A 23,726-nucleotide genomic window follows, 5' to 3' on the forward strand; every position below is an offset into this window, starting at 1 on the left:
GAATTCAATTTCCCCCGTACAAGAACCCACAAGGTAACCCGTGTAGGTTCACAGGCATGTCAACGGGACCTTTTTTTGTCGATTTAAAGCTTTCGCGACTGCAAGGATTCATCTTCTTTGGTTCTTTCGGTAAAGTCACCACCGCGTAAGAATGAGAATAAAATAATAAAATAAAACAAAAAAATTCTCACGACGTTTCGGCCACAACACAAGTGGCCGAAACGTCGTCCCGACAGGTTTGTTCCTTTCACCTGAAGACGGCCGCTTGTGTTGGGACCTTTTTTTTGTTGCTTGCCAGTAATCAACAAAGTATGAAAAATAAGAAGAGGTTTTGAATCCTTTGTGGCAAGTAAAACAGGGGTTGCGTTAAGACGTTTAGACGTTCAAGCACCAAATAGGTACTCGTTTGCATGGCATCAAGTGTGCATTAGGGGCCGTCCATAAATGACGTCACGGGGTTTTTGGACGATTTTCTACCCCCTCGTCACACGGCGTCACAAAAAGTCAGACCCCCCCTCAAATATGACGTCACAAAGCTCTGTCCCCGCCCCCCCCCCCAAAAAAATAAATAAAACGTGCTTCAAATCACTTTAAACTGTTGTCATTTTACCGCGTATTTAATGTGGCGCTGCACTCTGATGTTGTAGGAGAAAACATTTATTTAAAAAAAGTATATTTAATTAAGTAGAACGTGTTTGTCTATATTTATTTAAAGTTGTGCATTTTGATGTGACGTCACATTTCTCAACCACCCCCCCCCACCCCCTCGTCACAAATGTCTGACCCCCCCCCCCCCTTCAGGTGCGTGACGTCATTTATGGACGGCCCCTTACGAATTATGCACGTTTTGTTTACGTGGCAACCCCCTTTATCAATTGGCCGTGTCGGGTCGGGTGGTGGTGGTGGTGGTGGCGGTTTTCACGACGACACATCTATATTCGCGCGATCCACACCCGAACGGGAAAAAAAGCAAGCCTCTCGTGGCTAAGATCGGCCGCGAAAGACTGCGACGAAGCGTTCCACTAACGTCGTAGTGGTTGCAATCGTTGCGTGGAGACGGTCCGAGTCATTGGAGCCAATGGCACGATGCGCAGGACTTGTCGAACAGTAATGGCAACAGTAAACACGACGTCAACGCCGTCGTCAAAAACGTGGCGTGAAGAGGGAACCCTGTTTCACCAGCCCACGTTTCGGGGGGGGGGGGGGGGGCCCATTGAGGCCCTTCTTCAGAGCACGTCGGTAAAACTGAATTGAAGTCATAAAATATATATATAAAACAAAGTTATTTGATTGTTTCCCTTCAACGTGACTTTACCGAAAGAGCTAAGAATATGAATTACTGCAGTCACGAAAGCTTTAAAATTTAATTGAAGTCGTTAACAACAACAGCAACAAATAAAGTCCCCGAAGTTTTTGTTTGTGTTCGCTGTTACTTTGAGTCAGCGCTACAGTTCGTTTATACTCAAAGACACACAGACATACATTCAAACTAATAACCGTGAATATCACTAGGCGGAAGATTGGCATCATCATCATCATCATTCGCGGACGGCGGTGATCAATCAATATCAATCAACTGAACATCACACCGCAGAAGATTGGCATCATTATCATCACTCATGGGCGGCGGAGGTGATCGATCGATATCAATCAATATCGGTTCGCTTTTCCGAACTGAATCAGGTCGCGGGGGTAGCGACGGCAGTGGTGGTGATGGTGGTGGTGATGGTAAAACGGTCCAGGAATTCAAATACACAATGAGCCTCCCCCACCAATCCTAGCATCATCATCATCATCACGATCCCATGGGTAGATAGCCCCGGAGGAGAAGGAGGTTTCCACTGCACATTCCGTCATTTGTCGTTTTTCCACTTTCCTCTCTCTCTCTGTCTGTCTTGTAGTAGCAATATTCGTCAAGTAGTGGACCACACATTCCTGGCACAAACCTCTTCTTAAGATGTCGCCAAGCCATCGTCTCTGTCAGAGTTCTCCCTCTCTCTTTCCCGTTCCTTCCATTTTTCCACACGAGACGAACAACAGGACTTTTCATTTACTACATTTGTGCATCCAAATAGTACCCGTTTCCCCCCCCCCCCACCCCCCGCCAATCATATAACAATCCTCAAACTTAACCGGGACCTTACACAACCGGTGCCAGGTACAAGAACTCATTTACAGCTGAGTCATAGCCGCTATCAGTTGCGAAATTGCTCGCCACATTCATGTTGGGCGCCGCCGTGGCTAGGAGATGTTAACTACCTCGCCTGGTATACAAGAGGTCGTGGGTTCTATCCCTCTCTCATCATCATCACGGTGGCTAGATGTTAACTACCTCGCCTGGTATACAGGAGGTCGTGGGTTCTATCTCTCTCTCATCATCATCACGGTGGCTAGGAGATGTTAACTACCTCGCGTGGTCTACAGGAGGTCGTGGGTTCCGATCCCGACCCTGACGCCTGTTATCTATTCGGAGTTTGCTGTATCTCTCTCTCTCTCTTCCCATGGTCCCGTGGTTTTTTTTATTTCTCCTGGTCCACTGTTTTTTCCTTCCACATTTAGCATCAACATGATGCGTTTAGAGTACCGTATTTAATTGATATGAATGTCCACGTGATGATGATGATAATGTTAAGTCCACTTCGTTGAGATAGCATTTGTGTTGGTGGTGGATGGAGAGCTACCCACACTTTATCCACCACACCACACTCTACCCCACCACACCACACTCTACCCCACCACACCACACTCTACCCCACCACACCACACCCCACCACCACACACCCACCACCCACACCCCACCACACCACACATTACCCCCACCACCACACCCCACCACACCACACTTTACCCCACCACACCACACTCTACCACACCACACTCTACACACACCACACTCTACCTCACCACACTCTACCCCACCACACCACACTCTACCCCACCACACCACACCCCACCACACCACACTCTACCCCACCACACCACACCCCACCACACCACACTTTACCCCACCACACTCTACCACACCACACTCTACCACACCACACTCACCTCACCACACTCTACCCCACCACACCACACTCTACCCCCACCACACTCTACCCCACCACACCCACCTCTACCTCACCACACTCTACCCCACCACACCACACTCTACCCCACCACACCACACTCTACCCCACCACACCACACCACACCCCCACCACACCACACTCTACCCCACCACACCACACTCTACCCCACCACACCACACTCTACCTCACCACACTCTACCCCACCACACCACACTCTACCCCACCACACCACACTCTACCCCACCACACCACACTCTACCCCACCACACCACACCACACCCCACCACACCACACTCTACCCCACCACACCACACTTTACCCCACCACACCACACTCTACCCCACCACACCACACTCTACCCCACCACAACACACTCTACCACACCACACTCTACCCCACCACACCACACTCTACCACACCACACTCTACCCCACCACACCACACTCTACCCCACCCCACCACACTCTACCCCACCACACCACACTCTACCCCACCACACCACACTCTACCCCACCACACTCTACCCCACCACACCACACTCTACCACACCACACTCTACCCACCACACCACACTCTACCCCACCACAACACACTCTACCACACCACACTCTACCCCACCACACCACACTCTACCACACCACACTCTACCCCACCACACCACACTCTACCCCACCCCACCACACTCTACCCCACCACACCACACTCTAACCCCCCCCCACTCTACCCCACCACACCACACTCTACCCCACCACACCACACTCTACCCCACCACCCCACGCTTTACAGAGAGGTCATTTGCGACGGAAGTCCGTGGAACTGCTCGCGAGGGTTCGCCCGACAGAGGTGGCTGGAGGATGCCGCTACAATCGAGAATGTAGCTACAACTCAACTCGTTCTCACTGCGTTGTTGATACGGAACAGGCCCCCCACCTCGCCCCCCCCCCCCCCCCCGGCTGAGCTACACAGCGGATTCTCAGAAGCGGCTCTGCCTATCGCCAAATGATAGCGGCCCAAGGAGGTGGCTGGCGGCTTATCGCCATCATTGCGGAAATGTGCAGCAGCAGGCAAATGACTCTCCGAGCGCGTGGCGTTGATTGTAAATGACCTCCTGTAGACCAGGCGAGGTAGTTAACATCTCATAGCCACCGTGATGATGATGATGATAAGACAGAGAGAGACGCCGCAAAACTCCAAATATACAGCAGCAGTAGCAGCAGGCGTTACGGTCGGGATCGAAGCCACGACCTCCTGTATACCAGGCGAAGTAGTTAACATCTCCTTGCCACCGTGATGATGATGAGAGAGAGAGACGCCGCAAAACTCCAAATATACAGCAGCAGCAGGCGTTACGGTCGGGATCGAAGCCACGACCTCCTGTATACCAGGCGAGGTAGTTAACATCTCATAGCCACCATGATGATGATGATGAGAGAGAGAGAGACGCCGCAAAACTCCAAATATACAGCAGCAGCAGGCGTTACGGTCGGGATCGAAGCCACGACCTCCTGTAGACCAGGCGAGGTAGTTAACATCTCATAGCCACCGTGATGACGATGAGAGAGAGAGGCGAGGTAGTTAAGATCTCATAGCCACCATGATGACGATGAGAGAGAGACACGCCGCAAAACTCCAAATATACAGCAGCAGTAGCAGCAGGCGTTACGGTCGGGATCGAAGCCACGACCTCCTGTATACCAGGCGAAGTAGTTAACATCTCCTTGCCACCGTGATGATGATGAGAGAGACGCCGCAAAACTTCAAATATACAGCAGCAGCAGGCGTTACGGTCGGGATCGAAGCCACGACCTCCTGCATACCAGGCGAGGTAGTTAACATCTCCTAGTCACCGTGAACATGATGAGAGAGAGACACTCAAACTCCAAATATACAGCAGCAGGCGTCAGGGTCGGGATCGAACCCCACGACGCACCACCCAGGTGAGAGAGAGAGCGAGTCCAGTTAGGTGAACGTTGACTTGAGCAGATTATAGTGGCGTAGAGCAATGGGTCATTGCTGTTACTGCCCGCTGATAGATAAGCCCCTGAATCATTTAGGGCTGCCCCACTCAAGGATGTTGTAACAGCAGCACCACCTGGCACCACGCACCGGGTTTTACAATCCGGAGTGAGGTTCGCTGGGTTCAACTTCACCAATGGTCTACAGGAGGTCGTGGGTTTGATCCCGACCCTGACTCTTGCTGTATATTTGGAGTTTGCGTGGCTCTCTCATCATCATCACGGTGGCTAGGAGATGTTAACTACCTGGCCTGGTCTACAAGAGGTCGTCGGTTCTATCCCGACCCTGACGCCTGCTGCTGCTGTATATTTGGAGTTTGCGTGTCTCTCTCTTCTCCGTGCTTGCGTGACTTTTTTTTTCCTCCGGCTCCTCCCGTTTTTTGCCCTCCCCTACACATTTGAAATGAACATCGCGCGTCCATAGATTATGTGGCTGCTGCTGCTGATACAAATTTCCACGCGGCAACATTGCCACTTCATTCTGATAGCCAGTTCGCTTCTTACCAACAGCTCAGTGGGCTTTTATACCCGGTAAAATAAAGGCTACGTGTTATTTTTTTTTTAAGTTGGAAACTGACATCAAGTGAAGGAGCGCAAAAACTCGCCGCTGACTAAATCATCCACGCACGGGATAACCCGACCACTCACTCACCTGTGTAGTGACAGCCGGATCATGACTCGACACGCACTCACCTGCTCACCTGTGTGACGGTGGCGATGAGGTGGGGTCTTGCTCGTGCCCGTTGACGCCCGAGAGACCACACGACCGAAGTGCCCCGTCCGTCGGAGACGGAGACTGACCCCTTGACGATACGCGAAAGCGGTAAAAAAAAAAACGTGCGACCCACCCACACACCCCCCTACCACACCAACCCTCTCTACCACCCACCCACTCCCTCTCCCTCTCTACCACCCACCCACTCCCTCTCCCTCTCTACCACCCACCCACTCCCTCTCCCTCTCTACCACCCACCCACTCCCTCTCCCTCTCTACCTCCCAACCCACTCCCTCTCCCTCTCTACACCCACCCACTCCCTCTCCCTCTCTACCACCCACCCACTCCCTCTCCCTCTCTACCACCCACCCACTCCCTCTCCCTCTCTACCACCACCCACCTCCCTCTCCCTCTCTACCACCCACCCACTCCCTCTCCCTCTCTACCTCCCACCCACTCCCTCTCCCTCTCTACCACCCACCCACTCCCTCTCCCTCTCTACCACCCACCCACTCCCTCTCCCTCTCTACCACCCACCCACTCCCTCTCCCTCTCTACCACCCACCCCCACTCCCTCTCCCTCTCTACCACCCACCCACTCCCTCTCCCTCTCTACACCACCCACCCTCCCTCTCCCTCTCTACCACCCACCCACTCCCTCTCCCTCTCTACCACCCACCCACTCCCTCTCCCTCTCACCACCCACCCACTCCCTCTCCTCTCTACCACCCACCCACTCCCTCTCCCTCTCTACCACCCACCCACTCCCCTCCCTCTCTACCACCCACCCACTCCCCTCTCCTCTCTACCACCCACCCACTCCCTCTCCCTCTCTACCACCCACCCACTCCCTCTCCCTCTCTACCACCCACCCACTCCCTCTCCTCCCTCAACCACCCACCCACTCCCTCTCCCTCTCTACCACCCACCCACTCCCTCTCCCTCTCTACCACCCACCCACTCCCTCTCCCTCTCTACCACCCACCCACTCCCGCTCCCTCTCTACCACCCACCCACTCCTCTCCCTCTCTACCACCCACCCACTCCCTCTCCCTCTCTACCACCCACCCACTCCCTCTCCCTCTCTACCACCCACCCACTCCCTCTCCCTCTCTACCACCCACCCACTCCCTCTCCCTCTCTACCACCCACCACTCCTCTACCCTCCCCCCACCCACTCCCTCTCCCTCTCTACCACCCCACCCACTCCCTCTCCCTCTCTACCCCCACCCACTCCCTCCTCCCTCCTCTACCACCACCCACTCCCTCTCCCCTCTCACCACCCACCACTCCCTCTCCTCTCTCCCACCCACCCACTCCCTCTCCCTCTCTACCACCCACCCACTCCCTCTCCCTCTCTACCACCCACCCACTCCCTCTCCCTCTCTACCACCCACCCACTCCCTCTCCCTCTCTACCACCCACCCACTCCCTCTCCCTCTCTACCACCCACCCACTCCCTCTCCCTCTCTACCACCCACCCACTCCCTCTCCCTCCTACACCCCCCCACTCCCTCTCCTCTCTACCACCCACCCACTCCCTCTCCCTCTCTACCACCCACCCACTCCCTCTCCCTCTCTACCACCCACCCACTCCCTCTCCCTCTCTACCACCCACCCACTCCCTCTCCCTCTCTACCACCCACCCACTCCCTCTCCCTCTCTACCACCCACCCACTCCCTCTCCCTCTCTACCACCCACCCACCCCTCTCCCTCTCTACCACCCACCCACTCCCTCTCCCTCTCTACCACCCACCCACTCCCTCCCTCTTACCACCCACCCACTCCTCTCCCTCTCTACCACCCACCCACTCCCTCTCCCTCTCTACCACCCCCCACTCTCTCCCTCTCTACCACCCCACCCACTCCCTCCCCTCTCTACCACCCACCCACTCCCCTCCCTCTCTACCACCCACCCACTCCCTCTCCCCTCTACCACCCACCCACTCCCTCTCCCTCTCTACCACCCACCCACTCCCTCTCCCTCTCTACCACCCACCCACTCCCTCTCCCTCTCTACCACCCACCCACTCCCTCTCCCTCTCTCCACCCACCCACTCCCTCTCCCTCTCTACCACCCACCCACTCCCTCTCCCTCTCTACCACCCACCCACTCCCTCTCCCTCTCTACCACCCACCCACTCCCTCTCCCTCTCTACCACCCACCCACTCCCTCTCCCTCTCTACCACCCACCCCCTCCCTCTCCCTCCTACCACCCACCCACTCCCTCTCCCTCTCTACCACCCACCCACTCCCTCTCCCTCTCTACCACCCACCCACTCCCTCCTCCCTCTCTACCACCCACCCACTCCCTCTCCCTTCTCACCACCCACCCACTCCCTCTCCCTCTCTACCACCCACCCACTCCTCTCCCTCTCTACCACCCACCCACTCCCTCTCCCTCTCACCACCCACCCACTCCCTCTCCCTCTCTACCACCCACCCACTCCCTCTCCCTCTCTACCACCCACCCACTCCCTCTCCCTCTCTACCACCCACCCACTCCCTCTCCCTCTCTACCACCCACCCACTCCCTCTCCCTCTCTACCACCCACCCACTCCCTCTCCCTCTCTACCACCCACCCACTCCCTCTCCCTCTCTACCACCCACCCACTCCCCTCCCTACCACCCACCCACTCCCTCTCCCTCTCTACCACCCACCCACTCCCTCTCCCTCTCTACCACCCACCCACTCCCTCTCCCTCTCTACACCCACCCACTCCCTCCCCTCTCTACCACCCACCCACCCCTCTCCCTCTCTAACACCCACCCACTCCCTCTCCCTCTCTACCACCCACCCACTCCCTCTCCCTCTCTACCACCCACCCCTCCCTCTCCCCCCTACCACCCACCCACCCCTCTCCCTCTCTACCACCCACCCACTCCCTCCCCTCACCACCACCCACTCCCTCTCCCTCTCTACCACCCACCCACTCCCTCTCCCTCTCTACCACCCACCCACTCCCTCTCCCTCTCTACCACCCACCCACTCCCTCTCCCTCTCTACCACCCACCCACTCCCTCTCCCTCTCTACCACCCACCCCACTCCCTCCCCCTCTCTACCACCCACCCACTCCCTCTCCCTCTCTACCACCCACCACCCCTCTCCTCTCCTCTACCACCCACCCACCCCCCCCCCACCCCCCCCACTCCCTCTCCCTCTCTACCACCCACCCACTCCCTCTCCCTCTCTACCACCCCCACTCCCTCTCCCTCTCACCACCCACCCACCCCCTCTCCCTCTCTACCACCCACCCACTCCCTCTCCCTCTCTACCACCCACCCACTCCCTCTCCCTCTCTACCACCCACCCCATCCCTCTCCCTCTCTACCACCCACCCACTCCCTCTCCCTCTCTACCACCCACCCACTCTCTCCTCTCTCTTACCACCCACCCACTCCCTCTCCCTCTCTACCACCCACCCACTCCCTCTCCCTCTCTACCACCCACCCACTCCCTCTCCCTCTCTCACCACCCACCCACTCCCTCTCCCTCTCTACCACCCACCCACTCCCTCTCCCTCTCTACCACCCACCCACTCCCTCTCCCTCTCTACCACCCACCCCTCTCCTCTCCCTCTCTACCACCCACCCACTCCTCTCCCTCTCTACCACCCACCCACTCCCTCTCCCTCTCTACCACCCACCCACTCCCTCTCCCTCTCTACACCCACCCACTCCCTCTCCCTCTCTACCACCCACCCACTCCCTCTCCCTCTCTACCACCCACCCACTCCCTCTCCCTCTCTACCACCCACCCACTCCCTCTCCCTCTCTACCACCCACCCACTCCCTCTCCCTCTCTACCACCCCCCACTCCCTCTCCCTCTCTACCACCCACCCACTCCCTCTCCCTCTCTACCACCCACCCACTCCCTCTCCCTCTCTACCACCCACCCACTCCTCTCCCCTCTCTACCACCCACCCACTCCCTCTCCCTCTCTACCACCCACCACTCCCTCTCCTCTCTACCACCCACCCACTCCCTCTCCCTCTCTACCACCCACCCACTCCCTCTCCCTCTCTACCACCCACCCACTCCCTCTCCCTCCTACCACCCACCCACTCCCTCTCCCTCTCTACCACCCACCCACTCCCTCTCCCTCTCTACCACCCACCCACTCCCTCTCCCTCTCTACCACCCACCCACTCCCTCTCCCTCTCTACCACCCACCCACTCCCTCTCCCTCTCTACCACCCACCCACTCCCTCTCCCTCTCTACCACCCACCCACTCCCTCTCCCTCTCTACCACCCACCCACTCCCTCTCCCTCTCTACCACCCACCCCTCCCTCTCCCTCTCTACCACCCACCCACCCCCTCTCTACCACCCACCCACCCCCTCCACCACCCACCCACCCTCTCTACCATACCAACTCTCTCTGCCACCCACCCACCCCCTCTACCACCCACTCACCCCCTCTACCACCCACTCACCCCTCTACCACCCACTCACCCCCTCTAAGACCCACCCACCCCCTTCCACACCAACCCCCTCTACCCCCCACCCCAGACCCCCCCGCAGTCACAGGGGCGGTGTCACGGACCCAGCCGTAGCGCGGTTCGCAGCCCGTTCTCTGTTGCAGCAGCAGAAGTAGCAAGAGGTTTCGTGGTTCGAACTTCGGCGGCCGCCCTGGTCAATACCGCGGTAGTACATTTGTATGCAATGTATGTGTTGAACATCTTTCGCGCCGTACGTAGCCAACCGCGCTAATCGGAGGGTGTGGGAGCGATGACTAACAGGGCGGTTCCTTCTTTCTTTTTACAAAAAACGAGAGTTGCGGTTTGGAACGGGTGGGAATAGTGGCTCGGAGATCTTAACGATCTTGCCTGGTGTACAGGAGGTCGTGGGTTCGATCCCCGACCCCCTGTCGCCTGCTGGATATTTGGAGTTTACGTGTCTCTCTCTCTCTGTCATCATCACGGTGGCTAGGAAATGTTGACTACCTCGCCTGGTATATAGGAGGTCGTGGGTTCGATCCTGACCCTGACGCCTGCTGCTGCTGTATATTTGAAGTTTGCGTGTCTCTCTCTCATAATCATCTTCATGGTGGCTAGATGTTAACTACCTCGCCTGGTCTACAGGAGGTCGTGGCTTCCGATCCCGACCCTGACGCCTGCTGCTGCTGTATATTTGGAGTTTGCGGTGTCTCTCTCTCCCCGTGGTCACGTGGATTTTTCTCCGGGTCCTCCGGCGTTTCCACTCCACCATTTAGCATCAACGCCACGGGTTTAGTCGTAGTTCGCGGCTGCGATTTCCGCGTGATGCCGATGAGAAGCCCACTCAGTTGAGCTATCATTCGCCATAGCCAGGCCGCGTCTGAAAACGAGCTATAAGAGCTCAGTGGAGACCTTACCTGGTAAAATAAAATCATAGTTTAGTTTTAGTGTTTTCTTCTCTATTGTGCACTCACATCGCCTATTGTATTCGTTCGTTTGTCGATGGAACTTACCGACACCCACGCAGCCTACGAGACATCTGTGGGGGGGGGGGGGTAAAATACATTGCCCATCCGATTCCTCCACCTACAGGATCAATATAATATTCAGATTATGACAGTGTCTTCGGTTCATAATGACGACGACGACGATAATGATGCAAAAAATAGGCTTAATAATAAGTAAAACATTTATAGTCCGGGGGCAGATTTCACACGTGCACATCGTCAGAACGTTGCCGTTCCGTCTCGTACAGAACAAAACAACGCGTACTCAAGGGGATGGGAAACCAAGGCGTGTCGCGGTTTGGAATTTGAATTGTAAATGTTTTTAATTTGTTTTCGCCCTTTAGGGAAATACAAAAAGGCATTCGTACTTTCAAAGAACGACAACCGCCCGCCAAAGCAACGTTCTGACGATGTTCGCCGGTTCGGGCCACCACCCTTCCCCAGCGGCCACGCCAGTCAATGCGTTGCGTGCGTTTGGGCGGTTTACCAGTCTTGGACTTTGCACGACTGTCGTTGATTTCGTGAACTGTGTCTGTTGGTTGTAACGTTCTTACGCCGTGGCCCCCTACTGGACATCTGTGAAAAAGAACTTCGTGGCTCGTAGGATTCCTTCACCCTTATAAATATTCAGATTCTGAGTGTAGTGCGGGACGTGAGAGAGATGAAGGGGCAGCCCCCGTGGAAGGATTTGCATCGTTGAGACTCAATCCTGGTCTCAACCAAATTGCAGGACACTTACTCTACCCAGTCGTCGCGCCTGCAGAGTGTATGTGTGCACTCGGATTGACAAAGTTGTCGCTTCAGAACGTTCAACATACAAACAACACTGCACCATAGACTCAACACTGCACCATAGACTCCACACTGCACCACAGACTCAACACTGCACCACAGACTCATCACTGCACCACAGACTCATCACTGCACCACAGACTCATCACTGCACCACAGACTCATCACTGCACCACAGACTCATCACTGCACCACAGACTCAACACTGCACCATTGACTCAACACTGCACCACAGACTCATCACTGCACCACAGACTCATCACTGCACCACAGACTCAACACTGCACCATAGACTCAACACTGCACCATAGACTCATCACTGCACCATAGACTCAACACTGCCCATAGACTCATCACTGCCAATAGATTCCCACTGCCCCTTCTGAATGAAGCATCTCCCCTCAACTTCATTCCATCCCTCTCTTAAAGCCCCCCCCCCCCTCTTCTCCATCGCCCATTTCCCTCCCTCCCCTCGCCCCTCCACTCATTCCCGTCCCTCCCCTATAACCCTCCCGTGATCCCCAAAGTTACCGCTCTTATCGTGACCACCTCTCCTCCCCTATCCAACCCCTCAACCCCAAACGCCGCACCGCCTATCGTGGCCACCCAATTCCTCATCTCTCCCCGCACGCCTCTGGCCACCTGCATCACTCTATCATTGAGCCAAAGGCGCTTTACGAATGGCAAAAATAATAACAAGATAATATTTTGCGTGTACAAAAGGGGCACAGCCTTACCCAGACCAACAGCTCAATAGAACTGAACGTTGTGGCCAAGTAGTTGTGTTTTTTTTTATAGAATCACCGACTCAAGGAGCTGGTAAACCAAAGGCCCCCCACCCCATCCAAATGGCCGGTTAAAAATCACATAGCACTGGCGGTGTATATGCTCGAGAAGTATTGCCCATCGTATATCTTCTGTACATGGGCCATTGCTCGAAACGTCGCCTGTTATATAGTTTTCCTTCCAAGGCGTCGAGCAGCTTTATTGTCCTGCCCCAAAGCTCGCTCGTTGACCTTTGAAGCCGATTTTTTTGCGTGTGTATTTGTTTTGGGAAAACAGGTGAAGGACCCTAACCCATCCGTGAACCTTCGGAGGCTCAAAACAAAATTAAAACTCCATTCTCTGCCTCCGTTTGGGCAGCATTGTTGCGGGTTTTTGTTTGTTTTGTTTTAAGCCATTCTTCGAAGTTTAAAACGAACAGACATGCGAGAGACACGGTTAAAGAGTCAACATTGTCACAAATAAAACTGGAGAGACGCATACAAACTACATCATTCGCTATACATGTAACCAAACTTCAAACCTTAAAGATACAGAAACACAATTAGTTTTAAACGTTTTACAAACCAATACTTTTTTGTTGTTTAAATTCTCCCATCGCTTATGGGGTTGTTGTTTTTACATTGACACAACAACGTTATCAGCCAACACTTTAACCTTTGCGTGGTTTTGTTGAACCTGTTATTTACAATACATCGGCTAATGCACGCCACTCATTTTACGACGGGCCCATTGCGAGCACATATCTTGCGCAAAGGCCATAATCGAGAACAAACTAAATCAAGCAATCCCGCTAGCAAGCATGATCCATTCCTGTGCCGGAGCCGTGTAACGATCATCATGTGATCGCCATCACGTGACCGCGTGCACAGAATAGCGGTTTTGTGTCCCTATAATACCTCTTTCTCCCCACCCCACACCCCACTAGCACAACTGAGCCGTGCTAGGGCCGTGCCGAGCCAGCCAAAGGTTGTTGATTTTTTTCCACTTTTAAGCCGAGCAGTGCCGCCGACGTCCCACGTAGCACGTTGGTGGCTCGGTGACGCTGCCGTCCTCACCGGCTGACGTCACCGGCTGACGTCAGGATGCATCGTTAGCCACCGCCCCCTGGCCCCAACCCAGATACGAATTGGACTCCCGATTCCAGCAGCGTATCAACTTTTGGTTCCGGCTCGGCTTGGCAGATCGCCAGTGGGAAAAAAAATATACATCCGTCCCATGCTGGCCCTACCACCCACCCACCCACCCGCACGCCGGCTCGGCTCGGTTGTAGCCGCAGTTTTTCCCCCCGCGGTTAGAAAAGTGCATCGTTATTTTTGTTTGAAGGCAACAAACGGGAGTTGTGGACACGTCACATTTGCGTTGGTTTTCTCATCCACAGGCAGTTCCTGTCGCACGTCCGACCGAAGTTTCGTTACACACGCACGCAAAAAAAAGTTTACACAGCGGCGGCGGCGTCGTGCGATTCGTTTGCCGGAGCCGCGTCAACGGCGAGGGGTTTTTTTTTCTTATCGAGCCACCTGCGAATCGAGGCTCGCGACGTCACGCCACGTGACGTGACGTCACACCCCGGCGCACTCCCAACATTCCAACAATGACCTGCTGTGTAGTCCTAGCCTAGGGGACCATGCAGCGGCAGCCTCCTCCATCAGCACCACCGTCATCGCTTAATAATCATACTGTGCCTCCCATGCAGTACACATATCGCGGGGGCGGCAGGCAGCAAGTAGGTATTAGTCTGCCAGTATAGTGCAGGGGGGGGGGGCCGATGCTACGCGAGTTATTTAGCTACCAACAAAACAAATTTCGAATCAAATTTGGACCGTGACGCCAGCCGGCACACACAACAGGGCCTAACCCAGTTCTTTTTTTTCAATTGAGTCACGAGAGATCTTTAAAAGTTCACCGTCAATCACCCCCCACCCCGCCCCGATCAATCAGGACACGTCGGGTACATGGGGGGGGGGGCCTGCCGGATAATCGCGTGCGGTCGTTTTTCTTTCGCCCAACGTTCTGCAGCGGGCACTTTGTTATTGTGGGCAGCAAAAATATAAATTTTAAACTAAAAAGTTCACCGTCGAAGCAGATGGTGCGGAGTACCGGGGTCCGTCCTCGTAACGGAGCCGCTTCGCTCAATGGGGGGGGGGAGGGGGCACTTACCGGTCTTGAGTATTTTTACAATCACGCACACACAGTACAAATAGTATCGCAAACCTCTGCGACCGACGAACAGGTGACCACGCGTGGGCACGCTATCGCTCAACCGCGTTCCACGCAACGCAGAAGCAGCAGCGTGGGGACGACCCGCGTCGCGGCCCGCAAGGCGTCGCCATGCTTTGCGAGAGGCACGCTGGCAAAAGTTGACACGGTGGGGAACAGAACGGGTAAAGCACCTCTCGTGCGTCGAGAGATGGAGAGAGCCGCGTCGGTGGTTGTAGAAAGCGTCGCCGCTTATCGTGCTCAGCTTACCGTCACGTGTCGTCGGTACGGAGGCGACTCGTCTGGTGGCAACAATGAGCCAGTGTCGGTTGTTCCACGTTCTACAACAAAAACCTAGTTTTATTTTATCAGGTATAAGGCCCCACTGAGCTACATAGATTTTTTTTCATAAGCAATCTGGTTATCACAAATGAGAGCTCAACGAAGTTGGCTTTTCATCATGTGGAAATTTATAGCAGCCAAATACTCTAAACGTATTGTCCGAAATGTGGAGGGAGGACTTGGAGAAAAATCCACGTGACCATAGGGAGAACATGGAAACTCCAAATATATAGGCGTGAGGGTCGAGATCGAACCGACGACCTCCTGAATAGCAAGCGAAGGAGTTAATAGCTCCGAGCCATCGTGGCGCTCCTATGCCAGAGAGCAGTCTGCCCATAGGACAATCGCATCCGAAGAAGGGAACAGGGGCCAATAAGGAAAGGCGCAGAGCCAAAACAGGAAGAGACGACGCCGCGGGGGCCTAATCGGGAAGGGGTGTGGGCATAAACAGGGAGGAGGCGGGGCCTAGAGAGGGGAAGAGGCAGGGCCAAAAAGGAAAGGCGCAGAGCCAAAACAGGAAGTTTGCAGGGCCGAGAGAGGAAGGGGCGGGGATTACAGTGGTTGGATTTCCACGTTGATTTGAGGTAATAAAAAGCGTTGAATCAAATACGTGCAAGCAGGCAGCAACGCGGCTTTAGCGCTGCAGGGTGCGGGCCCACAGGCCAACTAGAGTAAAGTCTAACCCTGACAACGTTACAATTACAACAGCACGGAGGCCACGGCCGCTTTCCCGAGAGCACGACGATGGCCTGTTGGGGGTGGCTCTGTTTGCTGAAACCATGGCAGGCTTTTATGGACATTCTGACAGACTATGCGGCCTAAAGGCTGTCTCTAGTATAGGCCAATCAATCTCAAAGACAATGCATATATTATATTTATCAGAGCATGTTTGTTTGCATGTTCACCCCAAGTACGTGTGGTTAATGCGCACTTGATTCCTTGTATTGCCAGAAATGGTAAAACCTATTCTTATTTTTCAAGAGCAAACTCATCGCGACGGGACAATGCTCACAAACAGCATGGAAGCCATAAACTCCCAAGCGTATGCCATGCCTGCATGCCTTAATGCTCACCACGATGTGCGCGTGTACATGCTCCCAGCCTTGTCTAGAACACCAAACCCAAAAACACGGCTGATAGTGCGGTTGTCCCACGATTTAGACCGCCATATCTAAAGAGTTTAAAGCAGTGGCTGTCTGCTCAGCAGCGATGCCCAGGATTCTCTAGCCTGAATTCGCACTCAAAGACTCGTCGATACCATACGGTCATCAATATGCATTGCCGCCCGATTTTAAACTAATTTTATTTTACCAGGTAAGGCCAACTGAGCTGTACAGCTCTTTTTCAGAAGCGACCTGGCTATCACAAATGATAGCCCAATGAAGTGGCTCATCATCAAGTGGTGGACATTTATAGCAGCCAAATACTCGAATACATGCGAACACGGTGAGCACATGCAAACTCCAAATAAAGAGGTGCCAGGGTCGGGATCGAACCCACGGCCTCCTGTATACCAGGCGAGGGTGTTAACACCGTGGCGCCCATACACCGTGGGGGGGGGGGGGTCATCGTCAGGGCGCAGCAGCCCCCTTGCAACGCGTTCACTCTTGACCTGCCGACCCCCACCTCGCCCGGCTCGGAAGGGGCGATTGAAACGGGCATGCGGCCAACCTAAGTTCAACATATGTACACAACCCAAAGGTAATTAAGGCATGCACAACCGCCACCACAACCCACAATCATAGTGTGACAGAGACAAAGATCCCTCCCCCCCCCCCCGTGTAGACGTAACAGACTGTTGGGGCAAATGCTGTTAGCGAGGCGCAGCACCTATGAAGGCCGGCACGGCACACAAGGGAGGCGGGGGGGGAGGGGGTGGCCAGCACCACGCCCCGGCCGCCTTCGTCTCCCAAGTGGCGATGTTTACGACACACCACACCAGGTACTCGTTTGAGGCCGAATCGACCTCGTGGAGGCCCTTGAATGATCCAGGTAATCTCCGCAGGGCTTGGCCACTAGCGGGAAATCGAATCGTACACCACGGTTTAACAAATGCGTTGAGCATATGTCCAGTAGATAGCGAACTCCTCTTACCCATGGCTCCAATTGCCTCCTTAAAAAACACATTATCCCGCCATCGTATTTAGTCCATTCTGCATTTTATTTTAACCCATAACGGAATGCAAAGCGGCTTCCGAATACTTGCCGGCTTTCCGCAGATAACAGTCGCCATGCAGGCAATTCATCCTATTACCTGCGGAGTTAGCCAATGAGTAATTGATGTTACATCATTACTCCTATTCACACGTGAATTTCTGCAGATAAGAGGAGTCGATATGCATAATAATCCTATTATCCACGGTGTTACCTGCGAATTTCTGCAGATAAGAGGAGTCGAGATGCAGATTCATCCTATTATCCCTCGGTGTCATCTGCTCAGTTCGATCCCCCACGGATAACTCTGTTGGTTATAAGCAACCGCGTGCGATATTGGTCCCCCACTCCCAAACCCCCCTCCAAATAATAACCACGGGGAAGATGAGCCTTGTACCTAACCAGCTAGGCGGTGATGTTGTGGACTGTCAAAAAGTTTCCAAGTGTGGAGAAGAGGCCAGGAAGGTGCACAGATGGTCAAAGACGCGGAGCCAGCAAAGCTGGGAGCCTTAGTTCCAATCGAGGTTTCAAGCCGCTGCCCATGAGAGTTGATGGTCTCCGCCCAGTCACCAGTGACTCGCATAGAGACCCACAGATTCGCACATAGAATCATCGACTCGCATGGAGACCCACAGACTTGTATAGAGACTCGCATAGAGACGCACAGACTCACAGAGGGCACCACGACTCGCACGGAGTTACAAGCTCGCACAGAGACCCACAGGCCCACGGAGACACAAAGACTCGCCACAGGGCACCACAGACTCGCACGAAGTTACAGACTTGTGTTGGGCAGCCTGGGTGGAGCAGTCTAAGGAAGTGCAGTGTAGTGCAACGTTACATATCCATCCCAACCCCTACCCAAGGCATTAGTGATTGTGCGTGATTGTTGCGGGGGTGGGTGGGGTAATTGACGGTCCATGTTCTCTGGACGCTCACAAATCCGGCCGTTTCACACGTGCGGCCGGGCGGGCGGCCACGTTACCGCAGTCCTCACACCGCGTGTAACATTCGCTCTCGCTCTCCTGAAGGTACGGGTGAGGTCTGTCCTCAACGCTTAAAGCAGTACCCCCCCCCCCCGCGCCCTATCCTGTACTGTGTGTACGTTGAACTTCTTTCGCACAGTACGTAGCCAACCGCGCTAATCGGAGGTGCGGGCGGGAAGGGGGACGGACAACACACACACACAAGCAGCAGTTTGTGCTATCGTCTTCTTGTCGTACGGCTGACGGAGATGGCGGAGCGACAATGAGCAATTTCACATTCAGGTGGGTCAGGCCACAGATAAGCACGTCACGGGAGCAGCAGCAGAGTAGTGTATCATTGTCATCATCGCCGTAAAGTCTCCTTCCGTATTTGTGGATTGGGGGCATTGCGTCATTACATGTTGTGTGCAGTCTGTTCTGGCCATAATAAGTGTGTTTTTTGTTGGGTTAGATCGCATAAGTATGAATGCCTCGTTAAACCCATCACCACCACCACTCGACACAGCCAATCAGTAAGGGGTTTGTCACGTAAACAAAACGTGCCGATTAGTTTACTACTTCACCACCAACTGGTTGCGTGTTGGGCGAGTAAAACCCACGACACGCACATTTACAATCCGTGTACAGCGACGTTTCGCCGGTAATTACAAACAACAACAACAACCACCACCAGCATCATCAGGCGACAGCCACAGTTGGTCTGCTCAGTCGCACGCTCACTGGACAGTATGATTTTTAAGCAGTCACGCGCTACGGAAATAGGGCCTCTTGCCCGACACGTCGCCGATTTCGCTTTCTCCTTTGGAAGGCCGCGAGCGAGCTGTCGTTAAATTCGACGGTGGACGTGTTGCGTTGGAGGGAGGAGAGAAAGAAAAAAGTGAAAGAACTTCGTAGCCTCATCGGCCTCTTACTGCTACAAGAGTGTGTTGCGTGTTGAGAAAACGGCAGGTGGATGCGAAGACCCAAGACCCCCACCCCCCCCGACAGTGATGAGGCATTCGAGTTGAGGTCACGACGGATAGCGAGCGAGAGTTGGGTGGTCCCGCGGTTTGGCAAATAATAATAATGATGCAAACGTATGATGCGGCATTCCGTCCGAGGACCCCCCCAATGCGCCAATGCATGAAAAGCAGGAAACAAAAAACAAACTATAGAGGGCAGGCCGCCTCGACGAGATGGGCCTTCAAAGCAGACTTCAATCTATCTAGCGACTCCGATCGCAACAACGTCAGGGGGGGGGGCACGGCGTTCCAATATCTCGAAAGCCGGTCGGCTCGCCGAAGAGGAAGTTCAACGCGCATTCGCGAGCTCCCCTCTTCCCCACCGCCCATTCTCTTCTTCGCCCCTCTCCTCCTCCCCAACAGCCCCCCTTTTGCTACCCCTCCGTAGCGCCGACCACCCCCCCACCCCGCCGCCGCCATTGAAAATCGTTCTATTACTCCGTGTCGTCGTCCTTTTGTTGTTGCTGTTACTGAGCCAAGCGGCCTTGAGTGAATGCGCTTTGTATATATATGTGTAAATATAAAATAAGATATATACGTCGCACCAACCGGGAGGGGGGGCAGTAGGGAGGGGGGGGGCCTTTCGCCGTTACGTTGCGACCTTCGCGACGTCCGCTGTTGGCCGTCGTCGTCATGAGTCCGGCGACTCGGTAAACGCAGCCTCTCCGCCGGAGGAGGTGGGGGGGGGAGGGCTTGCGTTGCCGAAGCATTGCTCGGCGGCTAAAGGTCCGACGTTTCGGTCCACGTTGCCGCGGGAGCTCCGATCATTCGAACGCGCGCGAGCGTCCTCGTCGTAGGAGGAAGGAGGGAGGGGGGAGTGGTATGTCACGACCACACAAAAACTGTAAAACAACGCAGTACGAATCAGTCAACGGGTTTGGACGTTTTGCGTACAGGCCGCTTTGTATTACACGCACAGCAAAGACAAAAGATCCGCAAACCCCCCCCGAGGATAGCCTTTAACCGGACTGCTGGGGGACAATGCTGTTAGTAGCTAGTAGCGAGCACCTACGAAGGCCGGCGCTGTGGCACACCAAGGGTGTGGGTGGGTGGCCAGCACCACGCCCGGCCGCCTTTCTCTCCCTGGTGGCGATGTTTTTACACGTCGTCACCCCCCCCCACCCCCCCACCCGAGTACTCTATGCGCTGCTTCTCGGTGGCAGCCCCAACAGTCTGGAACACAATCCCTCTGCACATTCGCAGCGTCGCCTCAAATCGTCTCCTTCAAAGAGACACGTAAAAACTCGCCTCCACGACCACGCTTCCGCAAATTTGCGCGCGTTATAAATTGCATTATTATTATTATTATTTGAGGCCGACTCGACCTAGGGGAAGGGGCCCACCAGGTCACTGATCCAGACACTGGTCACCGGTGTTGGCCGTGAGCGGGAACCGAACCCGCATCGCCGGGTTCGGAGCGCAAGGCAGCGCGCGAACCGCTACTACGCCACTGCTCCCACCACACGATAGCGCAGACAGAGCGGTTGCCGAAGTGTTCTGCGCGTCGATAAAACGCGGCCCGCACCGAGGACATCGACACGTGAGGCATCGGCATCCCCCCGACGCGATGGCTCTAATCGGATAGGCGGAGGCGGATTCGATTACTCGGCGTTTGGCGAGTGGTCCCTATCGCCCAAATGCCTGGTGGGCGCCAGCCGATTACTTTGTGCGATTTGCTTAAAAATTCAGAGAAAAGTTACGATAAAAAAAACGCTATAAAAAAAAAGGATGGGGAATTATTACGTCAGCCGCTCGGGAAAAATGGGGGGGGGGGGGTGGGTGGTGGGGGTGATGGGTGATGGGGGGCAGTTAGCAGCAGCTCATGAACACAGATTACGATTAGAAAGCCCCACAGTCGTAGGGGGAAACGAAGGGCGGAGGTGCCGGGGAGAGATGGAGTCAAACCGGCAGGATTCTGGGTCGCGATTCCGAGCGCGCTGGCCACGAACAACACCACCACCATCACCACCATCACAACCACTATGTCAGCATCCCCACCCCCCCCCGCCCAGAACACAATATAATACGATAATCAGATTGTTACTTTTTCTTTTTTTAAACGGCAAAAACACAGGATTACATTGGCGTTAATTTACTCTGGAGTAATCAATAAATGTGAAAAATATTATTATCTCCCTAGGGTCACCCTCCCAATCGCCGGCGTGTCTTTGCATTCACACGCACGCCGGCAATATGTACACACGCGCTCGCTCGCCCACGCTCATCCACGCTCACCCACGCTCATCACTCGCCGCGCCCAACGACAATGGCGACGGCACTGCCAACCTAGCGGAGTGGGGGTGGTGGGGGTTTAGGGGGGGCGGGGGCACTGGGAGTTTCGAAATGCCCAAAGCGTCGCGCGGGCAGGGCACTGTGACGTACAACAACAACAACAAACAAAAACAACGCAAAATCACTTTCCTTCTTCTCCCGGACAAGCTCTCCCCGACTCCGCGCATCTTTCCGCGCGCCGCCACCATGTCCGACGTTTCGCCGCCAACCACCGTGCCGGCGGTGGGGTGGGGGAGCTTCTTCGGTGACACCGTTCTTCCAAGCACGGTGTTTGCGTTTCCTCCTCCTCTCTCCTTCCCCCTCCAAGCTCGATTTCCGCACCACCAAGAGCCGCCTACGCCGGAGGGTGGAGGGGAAGGACGAGGAACGATCCGCACCGAGCGCTCGTCGCGCTCAAGGCTCCCGTCACGATCGCCGCCAACTCCGTCGCCGCCCCCCCCCCGCTCTGAACGGGCGTAGGAATTGTCGCCAACTCAACATCGATGCCGCGCCTCCCAAGGAGAAGCGGTGTACGTCCAGAGACGCCCCCCCGCCCCCCCTTCTCCGGCAGTCTTAGCTCAAGGGGTACCCCTAACCCATTACCGTCCACCCCCCCCCCCACCCCCGGGGCGGCACAAGGTGGCGCATGTTGCGCAAGTCTGCCCCCGCCCCCCCACCCTGTGGCGACGTCGCTTTGTGGTGCTTTTGTTGTTGTTGTTGTTGCCGACCGACCATGTAATCTTGCGAGCAGTCGATTGAACCACGACGTCGCGGGATCTCTTTCAGTAAACGTCTTCGCTGCGGAGCGGACGCCACGGTCGAGTTTGTGGTGAGTACACCCGCGGTGTTAACCAGTGGGGGGGGTCGGCGAGCGGGGTGGGGGGGGGGGCGGGGCGGGGGGGCGGCAACCGCTAGGGCCTGAAACCGCCAAAGCCAAACGCGCCGGGGCCACTCGCGGGTCAAGACCGCGGCACGAACTCTCGCAGGATGCTCTTCGCCATCACCACGTCGTTGTGGGCGATGCCCAGAGCCCGCCGGACGTCCTCGAAGGAGTAGCCCTCTCCCATCAGCTTCGCAATCTCTCCGTCCATCTTCGCCTGCTGGTCCCGGCCCAGCGGAAGCGGCTCCCAACCCGCCAGGCCTGCGTCTCGACTGGCCGAGGGCGCGTGTCGATTGGCCGAGCTCGCGTCTCGGCCAGTTCCGGCGAGGCCTGCCTCCCGGCTAGCCGGGCCCGGGTCCCGGTTCGGTAGGCCCATTTCTCGACTAGCCAAGCTTGGTTCTCGGCTGGATCCCGTAAGGCTTGCTTCCCGACTTGTGACGGCTGCTTCTCGGACGGGTAGGCACGAGTCCCGGCTAGTTAGGCCCGAGTCCCAATTAGGTAGGCCTGAGTCCCGGCTAGAGGCCGAAGAGGCCTCGAGGCCCGGAGTGAGGTTCGAGTCAACCGCCAGGCGAGGTAGAGGCTTCGGAGGCCTGGCTGGGGCCTGGTGGGCATCTGAAGGAGAGAAGGAGAGAGAAAAAAAACGGGGGTTTAAAACTAAATCAAACGTGATCTGTGACGTAACAAGAATGAACCCCGGGTCCAGGTGTCTCTTTCTCAAGGGTTTCATGATGACAATGTCAAAGCCAATGAGCAAGCTAATGCCGAGATCCTCGCTTCCAGGCCTGGATCTGCGTTCAGGGTTCTTAATGGGTTCATAATGGCCGTGTCTCAAATACTGAGCAAGCATGGCTGAGAACCTGGGTTCAAGCTCTGAGTCTATATGTGAGTTTATGGGTTTCTGTGCGAGTCTATGGGTCTCTGTGCGAGTCTATGGGTCTCTGTGCGAGTCTATGGGTCTCTGTGCGAGTCTATGGGTCTCTGTGTGAGTCTATGGGTCTCTGTGTGAGTTTATGGGTTTCTGTGCGAATCTATGGGTCTCTGTGTAAGTCTATGGGTCTCTGTGCG

At 55.3% G+C, this 23,726-nt stretch overlaps 2 protein-coding genes across 2 annotated transcripts in view; both read right to left on the minus strand.

The window, feature by feature from the left end:
* Positions 1-5,901, minus strand: part of LOC116937180 (patatin-like phospholipase domain-containing protein 4) — a 46,380-nt gene extending 40,479 nt beyond the window's left edge. Inside the window, exon 1 of the mRNA XM_076053661.1 lies at positions 5,788-5,901. The gene's annotated coding sequence lies outside the window, so the exon portion shown is untranslated. The remainder of the gene's footprint in view (positions 1-5,787) is intronic.
* A 7,289-nt stretch (positions 5,902-13,190) lies between these two features.
* LOC116957834 (uncharacterized) overlaps positions 13,191-23,726 on the minus strand; it is a 57,379-nt gene continuing 46,843 nt past the window's right edge. The window contains exon 16 of the mRNA XM_032980240.2: positions 13,191-23,273. Within this exon, the coding sequence (XP_032836131.2) occupies positions 22,741-23,273 (533 nt within the window). The 3' untranslated portion in view covers positions 13,191-22,740. The remainder of the gene's footprint in view (positions 23,274-23,726) is intronic.

This window comes from Petromyzon marinus, chromosome 62 (genome assembly GCF_048934315.1).
Source record: "Petromyzon marinus isolate PM22_M1 ecotype Great Lakes invasive population chromosome 62, UKy_Petmar_22M1.pri1.0, whole genome shotgun sequence".
NCBI lineage: Eukaryota > Metazoa > Chordata > Hyperoartia > Petromyzontiformes > Petromyzontidae > Petromyzon > Petromyzon marinus.